Source organism: Coregonus lavaretus (assembly GCF_964263955.1).
Source record: "Coregonus lavaretus genome assembly, chromosome: 13".
NCBI classification, from domain to species: Eukaryota; Metazoa; Chordata; class Actinopteri; order Salmoniformes; family Salmonidae; genus Coregonus; species Coregonus lavaretus.
In genome coordinates, this window is record NC_140000.1 from 25,096,179 (window position 1) to 25,117,528 (window position 21,350).

Below are 21,350 nucleotides of genomic sequence, written 5' to 3' on the forward strand. Positions count from 1 at the left end.
GCATGTAATTACTTTCTTTAGCATTACTAAATAGGCCTATAAAGTGGGAACCAATAATTAATGTGTTTACCATAAGAATAATGTACCATAATTCATTTACCATAAAAACATCAAATTAAATACAGGTTGGGATATTTACATAGGCTGGTGAACAGTGGTTGAAATAGACTTATGTCAATGCCAACACCTGCTTGTAAAAAAGGCGAAGATATACTTGCATAGCCAGATTAGGTCATGAAGTCGCCCTAGCATCAGCAAAGTTTTTATTGTTTCTGCCCTCACCACAATATTAACTTTTAGGTAACCATTCAAATTTTATATTTTAATGATTAAGAGCATATTCCTTAAACAATTAATAAAAAGCTTGTATGTTTTACAACACATGCAGTTAGTCATGCTTTCAAATGTCACCGCCTACTTTCCATTATGAATTACTTGCATGCAAGGTGCACTGAAAGACAGGTTTGTCTGTCACACTGACAACCATATATTGGAAAAAATAGTTACTACAACCAGAACTAATCATGAGTGACACTGTTTCACTGACAGATACACTGAGTATACCAAACATTAGGAACACCTTCCTAACATTGAGTTGTACCCCTTTTGCCCTCAGAACAGCCTCAATTCGTCGGGGACATGGACTCTACAAGGTGTCGAAAGTGTTCCACATGGATGCTGGCCCATGTTGATGCCAATGCTTCACACAGTTGTGTTAAGTTGGCTGGATGTCCTTTGGGTGGTGGACCATTCTTGAAACACACAGGAAACTGTTGAGCGTGAAAGACCCAGCAGCGTTGCAGTTCTTGAAACAAACCGGCGTGCCTGGCACCTACTACCATACCCAGTTCAAAGGCACTTAAATGATTTTGTCTTGCCCAATCACCCTCTGAATGGCACGCATTCACAATCCATGTCTCAATTGTCTCAAGGCTTAAAAATGATTATTTAACCCATCTCCTCCCCTTCATCTACACTGATTGAAGTGGATTTAACAAGTGACATCAATAAGGGATCATAGATTTCACCTGGTCAGTCTGTCATGGAAAGAGCAGGTGTTTTTAATGTTTTGTATACTCAGTGTAGCTTTCAGTAAAACATTAAAACAGTACACACACACACACTGAACTGGTCAGGAAATAGTGTATTAAATAAAAAGAAAAGAAAACTAAAAGAAAATGATTTTCTAATGGGACTAAAAGAGGAAGTTGCGACCAAGTTGCACATGCCATAGAACGTTCCGCCAGGCAAAGATCTTATCAGAAATCAAATCAGCACATTTGGATTTACTGTAAGGCAACGGCATGTAACATGGCCCTGGTCCTATTGGACATGTCATTCATTTCAAGGTGGTAGGATACCCCTGCTATGGCAAAAGAGACTTATTCCATTTTATTTTATTTTAACAAATGTATAATTCTTATTTGAACTCTATATGAATATTCATATTGTTTATGTAAATATTCATTAGTTAGACATTTATGAATGTAAAACAAAAATCTTCAGCGGACATTTTTTACTTTGCAATGTAAAGAATAAGAGAATGCTCAGTGTAATCAAATAATCTCTAACTTGTAATAATTCTCCAAGGCAGACTTCAGTGTAAATACATGGTCCATGACTTTATAATGAATTACATTTCCCCAGACAATGTTAATTGTCCTCTCTAACTTCACTGCAATAGCTGTCCCGTTTACATTTAGGGTAAATGTTCCATGTTCATGTTGTGTATACTGCAGGAAGGAAGACAAAATGGTGGATAAAAAATAACTCTTGCTTCACTTTTCCCATGAGTATTTCTTGTGCATCTGTCATTCATAAACAACATGGTCCTTTATTTCCTCATTAATCAGTTTGTCACAGCATGTTATGTATTGATCCCAGTTGAGTGTGCTCTAGTGCTTTCAGGTTCACCTTTCTTTTCAGTTCATTCATATTTTCTTCGTAACTGAGTATCAGTAAAGAAAATGAAATGACCGATATTTGGATCACTGACAATCACTGTCCTCTCAAAACATCTGAGTGATTCTCTCCTTCTCTGTTCTTACTTCCTTTCATCCCACCACCATCCCCTCTTTTCCTCAGGGTTGACTGGTCGGTGGTTGGTTGGAATTCCCTTGCTGCGGTTTTTTGCCGTTGAGGACCACGTTGGGCATGACCACGAAGGCCAGGATGCCCATCAGCATCAGCGCCACAGTGATGGTGATGATGGACGCCATCACGGTGTAGTAGCACTGGTCTGTGCGGAACATCCTGCGCAGGCGACCTCTGACCCTGCTAGGGGGGCGACCCACATCCACGACAGTGGGGAGGCCCTGATCCATGGTGCCCAGCTGGAGGTCACTGGAGGCCTGCCGGTCCTGCTTCTTGGGAGTGGGCAAGGTGAGGCTGGACTTGGCCAGGCTAGTAGTACCAGGAGGGGGCTTCTTGACGACCAGCTTGCCCTTGCTGCGCTTGAAGCGCACGGACAGCGCCCTCTGCATTTCTGGAGGGAGTTTGCGGAAGATGTCCTGGTTGTTGCCCAGCTGGGGCAGGTTGCGGCCGTGGGGCAGGTTGGTGAGCTCTCGACACACAGGGCAGGAAAGAGACTTGAGCTCTGAGGAGGTCACATTGATCCGGGCCAGGCACTCCAGACAGAAAGTGTGCCCACAGGAGAGCAGCTTGGGGGTTTTAAAGACGTTGTCGTATTTGCAGAAGCACACCACGCACTCAGTGTCCTCCATGTCATTTTTGTGGGGGTCAGACTCCTTCTGGTTGCTGTCATCTCCATCCCTGTCTTGTCTCTTGTTCTCCTCGCTCCTACCGCGCTCCCTCCTCGACCTGTCTCTCTTTCTCTCCCTCCTTCTCCCAGATCCCCCTCCTCTCTCAGAGTCAGTGCTCATGGACCTACGCACCTGGGTAGATTTCTCTCTTTTCTCCTTCTTGATGCTGTCAGGTTTGGGTTTGACATTGGGCGGCTGTTTGGCCCCGCAGCCTCCATCGGCACCCTGTCTTTCCCTGTCGTCACTCATGGTGGACAGAGGCAGGCGGACGTGCTGTGGTAGTTGTAGCTGTGATGGCTGGAGTCAGATGGAGAGTGACGTCAGTGAAGTTCTGGTTTTTCACGTCTCTCCAGAGGAGCTGTGGAGGAATGTGGTTGTCGGTTAGATCATTTGTTTGTCACAGAGTGCTAATTTAGTTCAGACAACAGAAAGAGTATAGGGATTCATTTCTAGCCATGACACAACAAAAAGTACCTCTTGTCGATCTCAAATAGGTAAAGACAGGGAAATATAGTTTAGTTTATGAATATACTGTAACTCATTACTTGCCATACAATCTATTGACTAGAATTCCATTTACACAACAAGCCAGTGCTATTTTTAAGTTGTCATGGTAGGTTCCATGCCGTCTGTTTGCTTGTGGATGTGGATGAGCCATCAACAAACAAGACATAGCCAATGGTCTGTACGACTTATTGACCAGGAACATGTTCAGTCTTGGTGTTCTGAAATGTAGAGCTGAAAATGCTGAGCTACTGAAATGTTAAATTCACATACTTTAACACATTATCTAGTAGAGTCACAATGGCATTTTGTATCAGTTACTCAACAAAAGTTGCATTAGTTGTAACAGTCATCAACAACATTGCAAACTATGTGCAAATAGTGATACGAATCACCAGTTCATCATGACCCTGAACACTTACCTGTGGAGGTAGCTGACATGTACCAGTCCGTCAGAGATGGTCCTTCATAGAGTACTTTCCCAGTGGAGAATATCCCATTCAGTGAGTCCACTGCATTCCCATTGAGACACACTGAGACACTAACATGCCAAGTGGACCTTAATCCTCGTGTTCTCATCTCTTCCTGGTTTCCCCCTCTTCTCTTAGCTGTTTATGGCTCTCCTTTCCCTCTATCTGTACATCTGTGGAAGGTATTTCCTCCTCTTTATTTTCCTCCCTCATACCTCCCTTTTCCATCTGCGGTCTGTCACTCCCTCTCGTCTGACCAGTCGGACCAGTTTAAGTAGTATTTAAACCACTGCTTCAGTGTCTGTGGAAAGTGAGGGTCAACTCAATACTGTTATCGTGGGATGTGTTTGTATCTCATTGTGTGTATTTGTAGTTTCTTGTACCTGTAGAACTACAATGTGGGTAGTCTGGGTTCCGCTGCCAGATAGTGTTTTCCATGTCTGCATGTGTAAACATTCAAATCTTTCATGACATGTCAATCTTTACATAAACTGTATTAAAATGTCCTTAATGCTCATTTATTTCAAATGGCCACTACAGTTGTTTATCATCTAACTTTAACTCCCATATTCCAAATTACTGTTTAAAATTCTACAGACTAGAATGTGGAATGTGTTTGTTTCCTTGTCTGCTGTAGGACAAGGAAGTGACCAGCTGCATGGAAAACTCCACTAGGGTCTTGAAGCAGTGCACCGACCAGTACACTGCACTGCAACTCATGTCAGGATGCTTACTTGTCATACCTACAGTGTTTTTTGTGGCATTAGACTAAAGCTTCAAATGCAGGTTTACCATTATGACAAGATGAACAGGATCCACCCAAAAGCACTCAAGGCTATCTGCAATGATTCAGCAACACCATTATGCGGTTTATATGAAAACATTGAGTTCCAATTAACCTCACCCAGAACTAAAAATGTGTAAATAATTTCATTCACAAAGCTCTTTTAGGTAAACTAATGTTTAAAGGGTTGAAAAATCAGCCAAAGAAGTGCACGTAATCCTGATTTCTCATTTCATTTAGCAAACTTCACAGAAAATACTAAACAACCCACTAACTACAGCAGATGAAACTTCTGCGGTTTCTATGACATTATGTTTAAAAGTCCCATGAACATCAGCCAGATTGTTAGTGTTCTAAATAATTCAGTTTAAAACACTCTCAAAGCCACTATAGTCAAACTAATGTGCACATAATCCTGAGATCCTATCATGCTTCAGTTGTTTGAAATGCATATACTGTAACCAAATAGTATTTGTTATATCCTTTGGCTGATCCCAGAAAATACTAACAACCCATAAAACATACATTTCAACTAACAAACCCTGATCCCAGGATGTACATGTTACTGGTAGAAAAACAGTATCCTGTGCCATTCAACAGGCAAAGCAGCAGCCTAAATATAGCCCTGATACTCTGAACTTCCTCATACAAGGAAATCAAAGGCCAGAAGAAGTAGGCTTTTTCTATGTATGGCCTATCATACTGTTAATGAATACATGGGGACAGGCAATGACAAATGTTTGTGTTAGCAACTATGTAAACTGTCATACACTCCCATGTTAATAAAAACACATACTTAGTGCCTAAGCTAGTCACAGGACAAGTGCCTGTAAAACGTTTATTCCAATAGAAAAAAAGAGGAGGAGATAGTGGAACCACACTGAAGTCAAACACACACAGCATTGTTGGCTGTCAGTCTGTTAGGTGTAATTGGGACAAAAAAGACATTTACAACCCCAACAACACCCAGACATTGGGCAAAACAGTTAACTATTTAGGGAAAGTAAATAGGCAAACTCTCTGGTAGTCACGGGCCATTACATACAAAACAGTAGCCCCTGTCATTTGGAGTAGTCATTTGTTTTGATCTGTCTTGCCTCGCTTGCTGCTGTTTCTGCATCGTGGAGTAGGTAGTTACCCCTAGACGCTGATATTGGGTCAGTTTTCCATTTCCCCCACTAATGGTTAGGACATGGGGAGGGGAAGCTGATCCTAGATCTGTACTTAGGGAAAACTTCACCCCGGACCCTGCATCATACCAGACACAGAAAACTCAGTGACAGTCCAAGTGCAAAACATTTCCTTATCATCAAGCTAGTCTAGCTCTGATAGGTGGTTTATGATAAATAAGCCCACAAACATGTGAGTTTTTATCCAGTTCCTTTTGTTGTTGTTGCTCAAGGGCCCCTAACGATTTGATTTCAGTTCCTTATGGCAGCCCTGCTTGGCTGTCTATCTCTGAGGGCAGAAAGTCTCTGTCTTTTCTAGTTCCTGTCTTAGCCCAGCTCTTCCTTGGTCTTGCCCTATCCTTAGCCCAGCTCTTCCTTGGTCTTGCCCTATCCTTAGCCCAGCTCTTCCTTGGTCTTGCCCTATCCTTAGCCCAGCTCTTCCTTGGTCTTGCCCTATCCTTAGCCCAGCTCTTCCTTGGCCTTGCCCTATCCTTAGCCCAGCTCTTCCTTGGCCTTGCCCTATCCTTAGCCCAGCTCTTCCTTGGCCTTGCCCTATCCTTAGCCCAGCTCTTCCTTGGCCTTGCCCTATCCTTAGCCCAGCTCTTCCTTGGCCTTGCCCTGTTTGCGAGGCATCTTCTTGCTGCTGCTGTCCTCCAGCTCCTTGTTCTTGTAGTAGTGGGGAGCCACCTCCAGCAGCCAGCCGCTGTCTATCTCAATCACCTTGAGAGGCAGAGAAAGAGGTTTAAATAAAAGGGGGGGAAAATCTTTACATTCATTCAAAGTAATGTAAGAATAACAGCACGGCCCTTCCCCTTAAATCGTATTCAGTCTGCCAACAACAACAAGTGGCAAGACGGCAACAACTCTCCCCTAAAGTTTTACTTTGTCCTTCACGGTGGTGGATTGATTCCATCTGACTCCAGGTCTGCCTCACACGGAGAAAAATACACACAAACATGACCACAAGTCTACTAGTACTGATCCCAGACCTGTCTCATGAACTCCTTGGTGGTGAAGACCAGCTCGTGGTAGATGAGCCAGCGGGGCTGCTCCTCGAACAGGGAGCTGTTGGGGTGGACGTAGACCGTCTGCTGGTGCTTCACCGTCTTGTAGCCCCCCTTGCTGAGCCGTGCCGTGTGGTAGAAATACCCTGCCGTCACTGCCTGAGAGAGGGAGAGATAATTTATTTAACCTTTATTTGACATGGTTGTCCCATTGAGGTCAAAAGACATATTTTTATATGAAGTATCAGTGAGAGAGAGGATGTATGAGTGATTGTGTGTGTACACTGTGAGAGAGAGTATGAGTGAGAGTGATGATGTTGTTACTGAGATGGTGAGAAGGGTGTAGCACAGGGGTCTCCAATTACATTCAGCCGTGGGCCGATTTTTCTTTGAGCGGATGGTCGGGGGGCCGGAACATAGTTATAAATAATAAATCATTTGTAATAAATAATTGTTGTTATTAAATAAATAATTTGTACACTGAACATTGACCGCAAGAATCCCAAACAGATATAGTATGACAAAAACAGAATCATTTCAAACCTTGATTACACTGGGATACGATCACATATGCCTCTCTATTTATGTGTGGGAATACTTGGGAACAGATTTCCTAACTAATCCCATCACCTATAAAGGGTCCATTCAGTCCCTCAGATCCAGTGTGAAGTGACAGGCTTGCATCTCCATTGAATACTGCTGCTAGCGCAGTGCTATCTAAATCTGCACAGTCAGTGGTTTAAAGGGGCATTCACACAGATGTAGTGTGAAGCATATTCACACATTGGCTACACATGTAACAAAGAGCTTGGTGTCAGGTAAGTGTTCACACAGCAAATTAGAAGTGCAACAAAGTGGTCTCGGTCAGTGTTTCCCAGCTTCGGTCCTCAAGTACCCCCAACAGCACACTTTTAGTTGTAGCCCCAGACAAAAACACCTGATTCAACATGGAGGGCTTGATGTTAAGTTGACAAGTAGAATCTGCTGTGCTGTTTGGGAGTACCCGACGACTGGAGTTGGGAAACACTGGTCTACACTCTAGGAGGGTGTTTAAAAAAATACATGGTTAACTAGATGAAGCGGTTTTATTGTGTGTTCATGGTCAAGTGGTTTTAAGGTGTGTTTATGGTTTAGCGGTTTTAAGGTGTGTTTATGGTCATGAGGTTGATGGGTTCTTACTTCTAAATTGGAAATATGAAATATCCTTATTCATGTTACTGAGGGAGAGAGGGGAATGCAGAGGGTTTACATTCTGTCAGAACATGTTATTGTTCGACATCAGGTTTCCTATGGAGAGAAGGGCCACAGTGGGGTTTCAGTTGTTGGGTTGTAATTGGAAATACTTGCTACACCAGAAGTTAATGGTTATATGTAGTAGGAATGTACAGTTGAAGTCGGAAGTTTACATACACCTTAGACAAATACATTTAAACTCAGTTTTTCACAATTACTGACATTTAATCCTAGTAAAGATTCCCTGTCTTAGGTCAGTTAGGATCACCACTTTATTTTAAGAATGTGAAATGTCAGTAGAGAGAATGATTTATTTCAGCTTTTATTTAATTCATCACATTCCTAGTGGGTCAGAAGTTTACATACACTCAATTAGTATTTGGTAGCATTGCCTTTAAATTGTTTAACTTGGGTCAAATGTTTCTTGTTGCCTTCCACAAGCTTCCCACAATAAGTTGGGTGAATTTAGGCCCATTCCTCCTGACAGAGCTGGTGTAACTGAGTCAGGTTTGTAGGCCTCCTTGCTCGCACACGCATTTTCAGTTCTGCCCACACATTTTCTATAGGATTGAGGTCAGGGCTTTGATGGCCATTCCAATACCTTGACTTTGTTGTCCTTAAGCCATTTTGCCACAACTTTGGAAGTATGCTTGGGGTCATTGTCCATTTGGAAGACCCATTTGCGACCAAGCTTTAACTTCCTGACTTATTAGGGTTAAGTGCCTTGCTCAAGGGCACATCGACAGATTTTTCACCTAGTCGGCTCGGGGATTAGAACCAGCGACCTTTCGGTTACTGGCACAACGCTCTTAACCACTAAGCTACGTGCCAATTGACTCAAATGATGTCAATTAGCCTATCAAAAGCTTCTAAAGCCATGACTTCATTTTCTGGAATTTCCAAGCTGTTTAAAGGCACAGTCAATTTAGTGTATGTAAAGTTCTGACCCACTGGAATTGTGATACAGTGAATTATAAGGGAAATAATCTGTCTGTAAACAATTGTTGGAAAAATTACTTGTGTCATGCACAAAGTAGATGTCCTAACCGACTTGCCAAAACTATAGTTTGTTAACAAGAAATTTGTGGAGTGGTTGAAAAACGAGTTTTAATGACTCCAACCTAAGTGTATGTAAACTTCTGACTTCAACTATATATGGTGGGGTCAGATAAGGGTGGATTAGTGAGGAATGGCCGCCGAGGTCAGGTCAGGTCACATGAAGGGGAAGGAACAGTTTATTACCCACATAATTTAACTTCCTGCCTAGCAATAAAGATGTAATGTTTAGAGAACGGGAGGAGACACCACCTAAAGTGGGATACATATACACTTGTGCTGGTGGGAACATGTATTTGTCTTTTCAGCTGATTGACCCATTGGGTGAATAAACTTGGTTTGAGCTTTTCCTAGTTGTCCGTTAGTTTTTACTCTGTTTTGTCAGAATCTAACAAGGTTAAGGTGCGTTCAGTCACACTGACCTTGCGGATGGGCACAATGTCTCCGCCTGAGCTGCACACCTCCACCTCGATCCTGTCCATCAGGCCCTCCAGCTGCTCCCTGACATCCCGCGCCCGCTTCATGGAGCGGAACTGGATGAAGTTCTCGTAGCACCACTGGGTGGAGTAGCCACTCTCCAGCCACTGAGGGACAAATAATGCAGTCAAGATCACAGACTGACAACAAAACATAGAACAGCGTTTCCCAAACTCTGTCCTGGGGACCCCAAGGGGTGCACGTTTTGGTTTTTGCCCTAACGCTACACAGCTGATTCAAATGATCAAAGCTTGATGATTAGTTGATTATTTGAATCAGCTGTGTAATGCTAGGGCAAACACCTTGGGGTCCCGAGGACCGAGTTTGGGAAACCCTGACATAGAACTTTGAGTTTTGCTCCAAATCAGGACAAAACAGGGTTTTATTCATTAGGGCAGGGGGGCTTTTCGGCCCCCCAAATATTGTGTAAGTTTTTTTAGGATTTTAGTTTTTGGTCAAAAAATACTAAATTCACCAGGGATTCAGGAGACGTGATCATGCCTCAATGTAATCAAGGTATGAAATTATTATTATTTTCAAATACAACCTCTTTTTGGGCTTAGTTGTTTTCAATTTGCAGTGTACAAATAATTATAATTATGTTCCGGCCCACTGACCAGCCACTCCGACAAAAATCAGCCCGCTGCTGAACCTAGTTGCCTTCCTCTGCATTAGGGCATTACCACAGCAAAATGGTTGGCAACAGAAAAACAAAAATGAAGTTCTTATTGGACAAGTTCAGGTAGCCCCTGCATGTTTCAATCCGTTTTTGTACAGTTGGTGCCAAATGAATATGACCCAGAACTGCTACCCTGAAACCTTACATGAAACAAGTGGAAACAACAAAGTGGGGTAGTATCACATTTTTATCCTAACTATCAAACCCAATCCTCCTGACCTGTGTGTAGACGTTGAGCAGCACCATATGGTCTCCTCCGGGCACCACAAAGTTCTGCCTGGCGTTGTCGGCGTGAACCACCTTGTCTTTGGGCCGGTAGAAGATGGAGTTGTTCACAGACAGCATGGCCGCGATGGTCAACACCTCCTCAGAACACTTATACCTGTGGAGAGACAGAGGAAGATGGGAATGTTCAGTGAAATACATAAAAGGTATTTAATGTCCTGTTGAATAATTGGCACTCAATAATATTGAGTGAGAGAGGGAAAGGGTAAGAAATAGTGAAAAAAAGAGAAAGGAGAAAGAGGGGAATGATGAGCAAGGTAACAGAATAATAATAATAATAATAATAATAATAATAATAATAATTTATTCCAGGATGATCATTTATTCCAGGCCAGTGCCAGGATCGCCATAGAGACTCACTGTTCTGAGGCCAGGATCATCTTGCTCAGCATGGGGTCCACCGGCAGCTCAGCCATCCTGCGGCCCAACTGGAACACAACACACATTACATGACCTTTCACATCAAATATTCTCACCTTTCTAAGGTATTAGAACAAAGACATTCACCTGTCTCATGGTGATGGAATAGATTTGACCTATTATATATCCTCCCTTCATTCCCAGAGGTAATTTTCACTTTTAGGTTTTATTTTTCGTACCAAAGAATAAAAGGGAAAGACAAAACAGTACAGATAAAAATAAAACAGAAAAAAAAAAGAATATGTGCAGGTGAGGTTGGAAACCACAAAAACCAATACACAAATAGAAGTACAAAAAAAGTTTGTTCAATCAGTTAAGCAAAGCATACTAATTATAACTGTACATGATATAGTCAGTATACAAGAAAAAACATGTTTGATTATGTGAGAGAGAGAGAGAGAGAGAGTTAGGCTACATGGAGGAGACTACTGGGTAGTTTGGTTCATCAGGCTGACCCCTAATCTACGCTTGAAGTTATTGAGGGATGATGATGTTGTTTTGGCAATGTGAAGATAGGAATTCCAGAGTACTATGTGAGGTGCGGCAGTGGGGAGGGTGACGGTTATCACAGTGTCTTGTGTTGTATGCATGGATTTGGGAATTAACCTGAATTAACCATTGAAGGGTTTAGGTAGGCTGTCTGGGAGGTATGTGTATTTGTAGATGAAGGTGCATAATTGGAGTAGATTAATGTTGTAGATAGACAATATATGGAGTTTCTTAAAAAGAGGGACAGTTGGAGCCAAGTAGTTAGAGGAGGTGGCTAGTCTTGTACATTTATTTTGTGTGATGAGTCATTTGTGTAGGTAGGAAGCATATGTACTGGCCCAGACAATATTGCAGTAAATGAGATCTGGGTAAATGAAGCTGTAGTATAGAGTTAGGAAGCAAGCCTGATGAACCAAACAGGAAGCAAGCCTGATGAACCAAACCACTCATCTTTCTGATGATACCAAAGGACTTCACTTTGCTGCACACAAAGTGAATATCATCTTTCCAGGACAACTTTTCATCAACTAGATCACCTAGGAATCTAGTGGATGAAACCTGCTCCATTTCATTCCCACCAATTGAGATTCTGGCTCTTAAAAAAATAAATAAAATAAAAAATAAAAATATATATATATATATATATATTTCTTATTCTTACCAGTAAATACAATGAAGTTGGATTTATTTTTACATTTAAAGATCATTTGTTTATCTGGAATCATTCAGAGAATTTGTCCATGCCTGAGTTGGCTTCGTTGATCAGTGAATTGAAATTCTTGTGTGATAAAACCTACCTCTTTAAGGAATACCTGGAATAGTATAAAGCAATCCTTCTACCCCCACTCCCCCACCCCCCCCCCATAAAAAAAGAATAAAAAAAGTGGTTGTCCCACTTGCTATCATAAGTTGAATGCACCAATTTGTAAGTCGCTCTGGATAAGAGCGTCTGCTAAATGATGTAAATGTAAATGTAAATAAAATGAAGTTGGTACCCTCAGCCAAAACAATGGGAAGTATGGTAGAAGACAGAGCAGCAAGGTCATTGACATAGATTAGGAATAACAAAGGTCTAAGGATGGAACGCCACAGGATATCTTGGCCCTTTTAGATGAACAACCATTTGCATATACAACTTGTTCTCTATCATAAACATAATTATACAGCCATTTATATGTATAATCATGAAAACCGTAATAATTTAATTTAGGAAGTCATATTTCATGATTTCCGTGACAAACACTTTGGATAAATCTAGAAAAATGTCAAGAGCGTATTCATTGTTGTTCAGAAGAGCCACATTTGTGGAGTAGTTTTACAAAAAACATATTGGTGCTCATATAATTAGAATACAGTGTTGGTTTAAATGTTTCAACATTATTAGATTTACATGAATCATTGAAGTTATTAGATTAACATGTAAACATCAGGATCACTATAGGTCTTATTTCCAACATTACATTGAGATGGGATAGCTGTAGAAGCCTTATTCAACTGATCTAACAAGGAAGGGAGGAGGGAACGGTGACAATGCGATTTAAAAGTATTGTAATGGTGCTGTTGTTTCGATAGACAGTCAGACGTTGGTTACCTTGGTGAGCTCTCCGAGGTGGTTGAGAGCACCCAGTGCGTACAGCTGCTCCAGGGCTAGCACCAGGGTCTCGTGAGGGGGCGGGTCCATGAAGTCAAAGTGGATGAGGTCATTAATTCCTGTCGGGTAAAAAAAGATATGCGACTCTAATTTAAAAATAAATCGACACGTGGGTTTGCTACACTCACAATGAGGCCCAGGCCCTTTGCTCCACTAGGAGCTCAAAGGAATAAGTCAAGTCAGTCAAACTCATAATAGTGAACTACAGACTATACTTAAGTGGATTACTTCAAGAGGACTTCGGTGCTTTTTAAAACATGTTTTCTGATTTATCACTAACATATTTTATAAAGCGTTTGTTCCATACCCAAGCTCTTGAGCAGTAGCACTACATTGCCCAGGTTGGTTCTCTGGATCTCAGGCACGGTGGACTCCTCCATCTCGTGTTTGAACGCCCACGCAGTGTAGAGACGGAAACACTTCCCAGCAGCCACTCTGCCTGCACGACCTGCTCGCTGATTGGCTGAGGCCTGTGGTGGATCAAAACACAGATGGAGTCAGCAAATGATCTGAATGTTGTCCAGAGAACAAACATAAAATCTACAAAAAGACAGTCAAAGAAACGGGTGTTTGAAATACTGGCAAGAGGCATCTTCCACAACTACAGTACAATAACCCCGATAAGAGCCACATAAATGACACTTTCTCTGACAATAACAAAATGGCTTGTTTGAAAACCAAAGCTAGTATGTTACCCGTGAGCAAGGAGTGACAATCAGAGATTCCATCCCAGTGCGGGCGTTATAGCTCTTCTGCTTGCAGAAGCCTGGATCTATGACATATATGATCCCATCGATGGTTAGAGAGGTCTCTGCAATGTTAGTGGCCACCACCACCTAAGGACACAGAGAGAGGACACTTTGTACATCAGATAATGTGTTTGTACATAACAACACAAGAGAATGAGAAACATGGAGGCAGGAATCTGAAGAATAATGTCTGAAGTGATCAAATTACATAATAGTAGAATAGAATCTACTACATTGACATAAGTGTAGCATGAAATCTACAATAACCCAGATTGGATTGGATTTCCATTTGGGTAAAGAAAATAATGCATACATATTTTTAAACATTATTTGATCACAGAGGATAAAACATATTTTTTATTTTATTTATATTTCCAAAGTGGTCCTTGAGCTTTGTTGGGAGTAGAGCACCCCCTAGTGGCCCAAATTGAAATGGACAGAAGAGGTCCTCTCACCTTGCGTGAGCCAGGGGGTGTGGGGCTGAAGATCTTGGCCTGCATGTCTGAGGGTAGGTTGGCGTAGATGGGAAGCACCAGGAGCTCAGAGATCTTAGAACCCAGACGCCTGCATCTCTCCTGCAGCAGCTCACAGCAAGTCTCAATCTCCTCCTGTGGAAAGAGACGGAAGAGCGGTAAGGACATTCACTTTGGCAGAAATGTATGTGACATTTATTGATTTTACCAGGTAAGTTGACCGAGAACACATTCTCATTTACAGCAACGACCTGGGGAATGGTTACTGGGGAGGGGAGATGAATGAGCCAATTGGAAGCTGGGGATGATTAGGTGGCCATGATGAGGGCCAGATTGGAAATTTAGCCAGGACACCGGGGTTAACACCCCTACTCTTACGATAAGTGACAGGGGATCTTTTAGTGACCACAGAGTCAGGACACCCGTTTAACGTCCCATTCGAAAGACGGCACCCTGCACATTAAAGAGCTGCATACAGAATGAATAGACTTAAGATGGATGCTGACGTAGTGTGATTTAGCAGATGTAGTGTGATTTAGTACATGAAGTGTGATTTAGCAGATGTAGTGTGATTTAGTACATGTAGTGTGATTTAGCAGATGATGTGATTTAGCTGATGTAGTGTGTTTTAGTACATGTAGTGTATTTTAGCAGATGTAGTGTGATTTAGTAGATGTAGTGTGATTTAGCAGATGTAGTGTGATTTAGCAGATGTAGTGTGATTTAGCAGATGTAGTGTGATTTAGCAGATGTAGTGTGATTTAGCAGATGTAGTGTGCTTTAGCAGATGTAGTGTGCTTTAGCAGATGTAGTGTGCTTTAGCAGATGTAGTGTGATTTAGCAGATGTAGTGTGATTTAGCAGATGTAGTGTGTTTTAGCAGATGTAGTGTGTTTTAGCAGATGTAGTGTGTTTTAGCAGATGTAGTGTGATTTAGTAGATGTAGTGTGATTTAGCAGATGTAGTGTGATTTAGCAGATGTAGTGTGATTTAGCAGATGTAGTGTGATTTAGCAGATGTAGTGTGATTTAGCAGATGTAGTGTGATTTAGCAGATGTAGTGTGATTTAGCAGATGTAGTGTGCTTTAGCAGACGTAGTGTGCTTTAGCAGACGTAGTGTGATTTAGCAGACGTAGTGTGATTTAGCAGATGTAGTGTGATTTAGCAGATGTAGTGTGATTTAGCAGATGTAGTGTGATTTAGCAGATGTAGTGTGATTTAGCAGATGTAGTGTGATTTAGCAGATGTAGTGTGATATGTAGTCGGCCTAGCTAATGTGCAGTGACTGATGTAGGATCTGATGTTGTGTGAGAGCAGATGTAATGTGACGTAGTAGCCGAGGTAGATGATGTAGTAGCTGATATAATGTGAATGTCAGTGTTGAGGCGAGGCGAGTGTGTCAGACCTGTCCAGTGAGGAAGACCAGACAGTCTCCGGGGGGCTGTGTGACGTGGATCTGCAGCACCGACACAACACAGGCCTCCAGGTAGTCTGCCTCAGGAGCCTGAGTGAGAGAGGGGAGCGAGAGAGAGGGGAATACTAAACAAACGATACCAGAGAGCATAGAGTACAAAAAAATAACAGATATTTGGCCTACATCTTTCACGTACATTAGTATCATCCAGCACTTCTCACGAGTGAAATGATTCACATTCTAAAGGTATTTATATTCATTACAAGTTATGCCTTTGGCTGCGTTCCGTTTCTTCCGACTTGTCTCAAAGAGCGCACTTGCTCACTTCCTTTCACAGATTTAAAGGCTCTAGACTGGTTTAAACATTGACTGGAGGGAGTTTTCATGTTAAATCCATGGTTGGAAGTGCACATTTCGGGAGAAGGGTGGAGAATGGGAATGCAACCTTTTGTCCTGAGGCCATTCCACTATACAGATTGTCAGCAGTGGTACCTTCGTGTAGAAGATGTCCACAGGGAACCTCCTGCCAGGGATTCTGAAGACCGGCGCGTCGTCGAAGAAGCAGGAGAAGCGCTCTGTGTCCAGGGTGGCGCTGGCCACCAGCACCTTCAGGTCCGGACGGAACCGGGCAATGTCCTTGATCAGGCCAAACAGGATGTCCGTGTGCAGTGTCCGCTCGTGGGCCTCATCAATGATGACCACACTGAGAAAGAGAGAGGGATCATTGATCATTTCTTATTCATACTGACCATAAACAATATGGCAGGGAATTGTTTCATTTCTTATTTTTCTAAAACATCATATACCACTTTTAAACATAAACCTCTACATATGGAAAACATGCCTAAAGATAAGGACAGACGGGGCATAGAGTGGTACCTGTAGCTGGCCAGATCAGGCTCTGTGAGGAACTCTCTGAGCAGCATTCCGTCAGTCATGTATTTGAGGACCGTCCTCTCTGACGTACAGTCCTCAAAACGGATACTGTAGCCTACCTGAGGAAGGAAAGGGTGGTTGGACAAACAAGGTGAGTTTATGTTTTCTACCATATACAGTAAGAATGATTTATGCTTCATCGGAGTGAGAGAGAGCGAGAGATATTCACCTCATTACCCAGCTTGACGCCCACTTCTTGTGCCACCCTGGATGCTACGGACATGGCTGCCACTCTGCGGGGCTGGGTACAGCCAATCTTCATGCCTCCATCATTGTAGCCCTAGGAGATGTAAAGCCAGACCACAGGTCAACAAAGCTAACATACACAGAAAAACATAATGACAAAAATGGATCAGGGTGGAAAACGACAATTCTTATTTTTTTTAAGTGAAAAGAGTGAATAAACATTGAAGATTTAAGATTACTTTACTGACTGTCAAACGCACTAAAAACGTCCAGTGGAAATGTGTCTTCTGCTTTATTCCAACCCCTTTGAAATGTGCCCATAATAATGTTTATGGACGTGGCCCTTGAGTAATGTGTACCCACCGACTCCATGAGGTACTGGGGGATCTGGGTGGTCTTGCCAGAGCCCGTCTCTCCCTCCACGACCAGGATCTGGTGCTGCTGGATAGCCAGGAGCAGGTCTTCTCTGTAGGGGAACACGGGCAGGCTGCGTCTCACCTCCTGGATGGACTGCTTCTGGACCTCAGCCTGGGACAGGGCTGCTTGCTCCTGGAGACACACACACAGCATACAGAGATGAAGACAATATTTGAATTGTACTTTATTGTTCATTGTGAAACGGAAATGTGTTATTTGCACATTTAGAAATGCTACAGAAGCTCAGGTGTGTATTGGTTGATTGCTATTGATTATGTTTGGAATGTAAAATATTTTATGAATTTGAATCATTGCAATATTTTGTTCGACTAGCCTTTAGACACAATATCCATCATTATAGCTCTATTCCTTGCAACCGATCAGAAACAAATGCTTTAACGATAAAACTTAGTGTCAACAACACACCTTCTCATCCTGGGTTCCCTTCATGATGACGGCACTGCTGACAAAGTTGATCATCTCATCCTCCTCCAGGATCAGCTGGTACTTCTCCCTTTCTGCCTTCAACCCTTTCTCCCTCTCCTTCTTGGCCCCGAAGCTGAGCGAGGCGGTCTTCAACCTCTCCTCCTCCCAGCGGCCCTGCTCTCCTCCACCCTCCATCGGCATCTCCAAGTCCAGCTCCATGTCCCTCTGAGGAATATCCTGGAGAGATGGAAAGAGGGAGGTAGAGAGAGGGGAGAGATAGAGGCAGGGATAGAGGAAGAGGGAAATAGAGAGTGAGCAAGATATGTATAATCAAGCCCCGGATCCTAGTGTTTTACATATCTCCATTTCAACAAGAGTACTGGCTATCCATGGCAGGACCATTACCATCCAACTATCTCCTCCTTACTTTACTCCTCTTCTCCTCTGGCATGTAGTATCTGTTCTTCCTCTCCTCCTTCTCCTTGGCGCCAGCTTTCTTGTAGTCCTTGGCCAGGTCTCTGAGGTTGCGCTTGTACTCCAGCTCCTTCCGCTCCCTCTCCGTCAGCGCGTCCGTGGAGAACAGGTACTCCTCGTCGGCTATCTCTGCCTCCAGGTCCTCCAGCTTCTCAGCCTCTCTCTTGGACAAGTAGTTCCTGCGAGACTCCTTCCTCAACTCTGGCAGCTATAGAGAAGAGGAGAAGATAGGTGGTGACCATAGAAATATAATGAGTCTGAGGGTCTCTGCCTGTTCTAGTAATTCTATTTCTACGGTGTATTTCTATACCTAGACGATAGTCTATTATACGATAACAGTTACTGGGCATTTTAATCATGTGCTCACGATTTTCTTGTGATCCTCCTCTGCCATCTTTAGTCTTTTCTGAGCCTCCTCATAGCCCTGGTGAAAAGGTCATGGTAAAACATTTAGCCAACAGTCAAAACACACCTACAAGTACACTAGTAAGTAAAATAGACTGGGTTGGGTTCCATCATTGATAGTTAATCCCACCTTCTTGTCTGTTCTCTCCATGATGTTCCTCGTCTTGTCTTTGTCCTTCAGTTTCATTCGTTCGGCAAAGGCATCCCTCTCCTCCAGATCCAGTACGCGTTCTCTCTCTTCCTTCTCCCACTCCTCCTCCTCCTCTTCATCCTTCTGGTCGCCATGGCCCAGTTTACCACTGAGAAAGGGAAAGGGCCTTTTAGAAACTCAAATCACACAATCTAAGTGGAGGCTTGTTCAAGCAGGCATTGAAGCCACAGAGGAGTGGCAGCTGAAAAATGAATACTACACAGCATGAAAGCAATCAAAATACTCTAGGGTAACTGGCTTCATTGTTGTAATGTATTTATGGTTGTAATTCAGTTAACGAGACCATAGACTCCCGAAGCTGAATCCTATCTCCCTGAAGTCCATGGCGACAGTTCAAATGCAACAGCTAAAAAGCAACACAAGAGAGAAAAGCAGGTAGAATGTGTAACAAGCAAGCAACATGAAACCCCATTCCATGTTGATTACCTTTTAGGGGTCTCCTCTTCACTAGATGATTGACTCGCCTCTCTTTTCCTGAGGTGCTTTCTCTTATCGCCTCGGTCTTTAATTTTCTTCTTCTCTTTCTCCCTCTCTCTCACTGCCTCTCCGTCGCTCTCGCTGTCCGACAGTAGGGTGTAAGTTCGATTCTTCCTCTCAATCTCCATGACATGTCGCTCTATCGCTCTGGCTGGCTTTTCAACCACTTGTTTACGAGGAATCTGAAACACATAGATGAAAGTCATTACTAGACGCTTATAATAACCACGGTCAAAATTAGAAACAAGCACGCAGTTAAATACAAAGAAAGCAAATCATTTGACCTTTTCATACAGTTCCTGTGCAAAGGCGATCACTCTCTGATTAATGTCGATGGTGCCCGTCGACTTGAGGTGGGCCACAAAGTCTTGAGAGCTCGAGGATTTACGTGCGGAGCCGATCATGAACTGGGCAACATATCTGTCACTCAGGCCGAGGATGTCGTGCAGACTGTCGCTCACCCATTGCTCTAGGTTTGCCATGTTGCCTAATTGGGAGACAAAATCAGTTAGTTACGGTATAGACGTAGAGTTGCATAGTACTAGGTATCACAGGAGGCTGCTGAGGGGAAAACGGCTCATAATAATGGCTTATCCCACTCCAGCCATTACCACGAGCCCGTTCTCCCCAATTAAGGTGCCACCAGCCTCCTGTGCTAGGTACAGTTGATGTCGGAAGTTTACATACACCTTAGCCAAATACATTTAAACTCAGTTTTTCACAATTCCTGACATTTAATCCTAGTAAGAATTCCCTGTCTTAGGTCAGTTAGGATCACCACTTTATTTTAAGAATGTGAAATGTCAGAATAATAGTAGAGAGAATGATTTATTTTAGCTTTTATTTCTTTCATCACATTCCCAGTGGGTCAGAAGTTTACATACACTCAGTTAGTATTTGGTAGCATTGCCTTTAAATTGTTTCACTTGGGTCAAATGTTTCGGGTCGCCTTCCACAAGCTTCCCACAATAAGTTGGGTGAATTTTGGCCCATTCCTCCTGACAGAGCTGGTGTAACGGAGTCAGGTTTGTAGGCCTCCTTGCTAGCACACGCTTTTTCAGTTCTGCCCACAAATCTTCTATAGGATTGAGGTCAGGGCTCCAAAACCTTGACTTTGTTGTCCTTAAGCCATTTTGCCACAACTTTGGAAGTATGCTTGGGGTCATTGTCCATTTGGAAGACCCATTTGCGACCAAGCTTTAACTTCCTGACTGATGTCTTGAGATGTTGCTTCAATATATCCACATCATTTTACTTCCTCATGATGCCTTCTTTTTTGTGAAGTGCACCAGTCCCTCCTGCAGCAAAGCACCCCCACAGCATGATGCTGCCACCCCTGTGCTTCACGGTTGGGATGGTGTTCTTCGGCTTGCAAGCTGCCCCCTTTTCCTCCAAACCAACGTTTAATGGGTAGTAAAAATAAATGTTTTATCAAACCCGTGGTATATGGTCTGATGTCCCACAGGTATGACAAAACATAAATATTTACTGCTCGAAGTTTATAACAGCAATAAGGCACCTCGGGTGCTTGAGGTATATGGCCAATATACCACGACTAAGGGCTGTATCCAGGCACTTCGCGTTGTGTCGTGCCTAAGAACAGCCCTTAGCCATGGAATATTGGCCATATACCACACCCCCTCGTACATTATTGCTTAATTATAAAAATGAATAGATTCACTGCATGATCTCAAGACATAACATTCGAAACAATAGCCCTCTAGCTTTTTTTCCCCTCCTTTATTTGCTCTTTGAAGATCTGAAGAGAAAACTATTCATAACATAGATGGTAGCTAGCTAGCCACCTTACCTTGTTTTCAAACCTTCACGCAATGAACATGGGATGGGGTGATATATGAAAACAGCACAACACGCAGCAGCTAGCAAGCTTAGCAAAAAACGAGCTCAGTTTAGGTTAATTTGCTTCACGCCTGGCTAATAAATGGACGTTTAACTAACGAGCGAAGTTAAAATTAGCTCTCTCAATACTAACAACAATCATGTTGGTTTGAACGACACTTATTATGCAAAACATATCCACAACTTTTTGCTAGCTGATCATTACATCCATGGTGCGATAACCGGAAGCGGAATTACGTATTTCAATAAGTCTCTGGTCGGATTCTGCATTCTGGCCCCTGGTGGCTGGTGTTCAGAACAACTCAATCAGAACAAGTGTGCACTGCGTATTTAGTTTGTC

General features: G+C 42.8%; 2 protein-coding genes across 2 annotated transcripts; both read right to left on the bottom strand.

The window, feature by feature from the left end:
- Nucleotides 1-247: 247 nt before the first annotated feature.
- On the bottom strand, nucleotides 248-3,913 carry LOC311139153 (uncharacterized protein). Its single transcript, XM_084174044.1, has 2 exons — nucleotides 3,689-3,913; nucleotides 248-3,120 (listed from the first exon to the last, which is right to left on the bottom strand). Exon 2 carries the CDS (start codon nucleotides 3,009-3,011, stop codon nucleotides 2,082-2,084), a length of 930 nt encoding a protein of 309 aa, XP_084030170.1. The 5' UTR covers nucleotides 3,012-3,120; nucleotides 3,689-3,913; the 3' UTR covers nucleotides 248-2,081.
- A 1,410-nt stretch (nucleotides 3,914-5,323) lies between these two features.
- Nucleotides 5,324-21,239, bottom strand: LOC311140242 (pre-mRNA-splicing factor ATP-dependent RNA helicase DHX16-like). The gene is made up of 21 exons (XM_084175198.1): nucleotides 20,961-21,239; nucleotides 19,435-19,637; nucleotides 19,100-19,332; nucleotides 18,593-18,761; nucleotides 18,425-18,481; nucleotides 18,011-18,265; nucleotides 17,584-17,820; nucleotides 17,104-17,289; nucleotides 16,724-16,834; nucleotides 16,498-16,613; nucleotides 16,111-16,321; nucleotides 15,610-15,708; nucleotides 14,188-14,340; nucleotides 13,679-13,819; nucleotides 13,291-13,453; nucleotides 12,924-13,042; nucleotides 10,784-10,851; nucleotides 10,358-10,520; nucleotides 9,405-9,566; nucleotides 6,679-6,852; nucleotides 5,324-6,409 (listed from the first exon to the last, which is right to left on the bottom strand). Exons 2-21 carry the CDS (start codon nucleotides 19,630-19,632, stop codon nucleotides 6,281-6,283), a joined length of 3,144 nt encoding a protein of 1,047 aa, XP_084031324.1. The 5' UTR covers nucleotides 19,633-19,637; nucleotides 20,961-21,239; the 3' UTR covers nucleotides 5,324-6,280.
- Nucleotides 21,240-21,350: the final 111 nt, after the last annotated feature.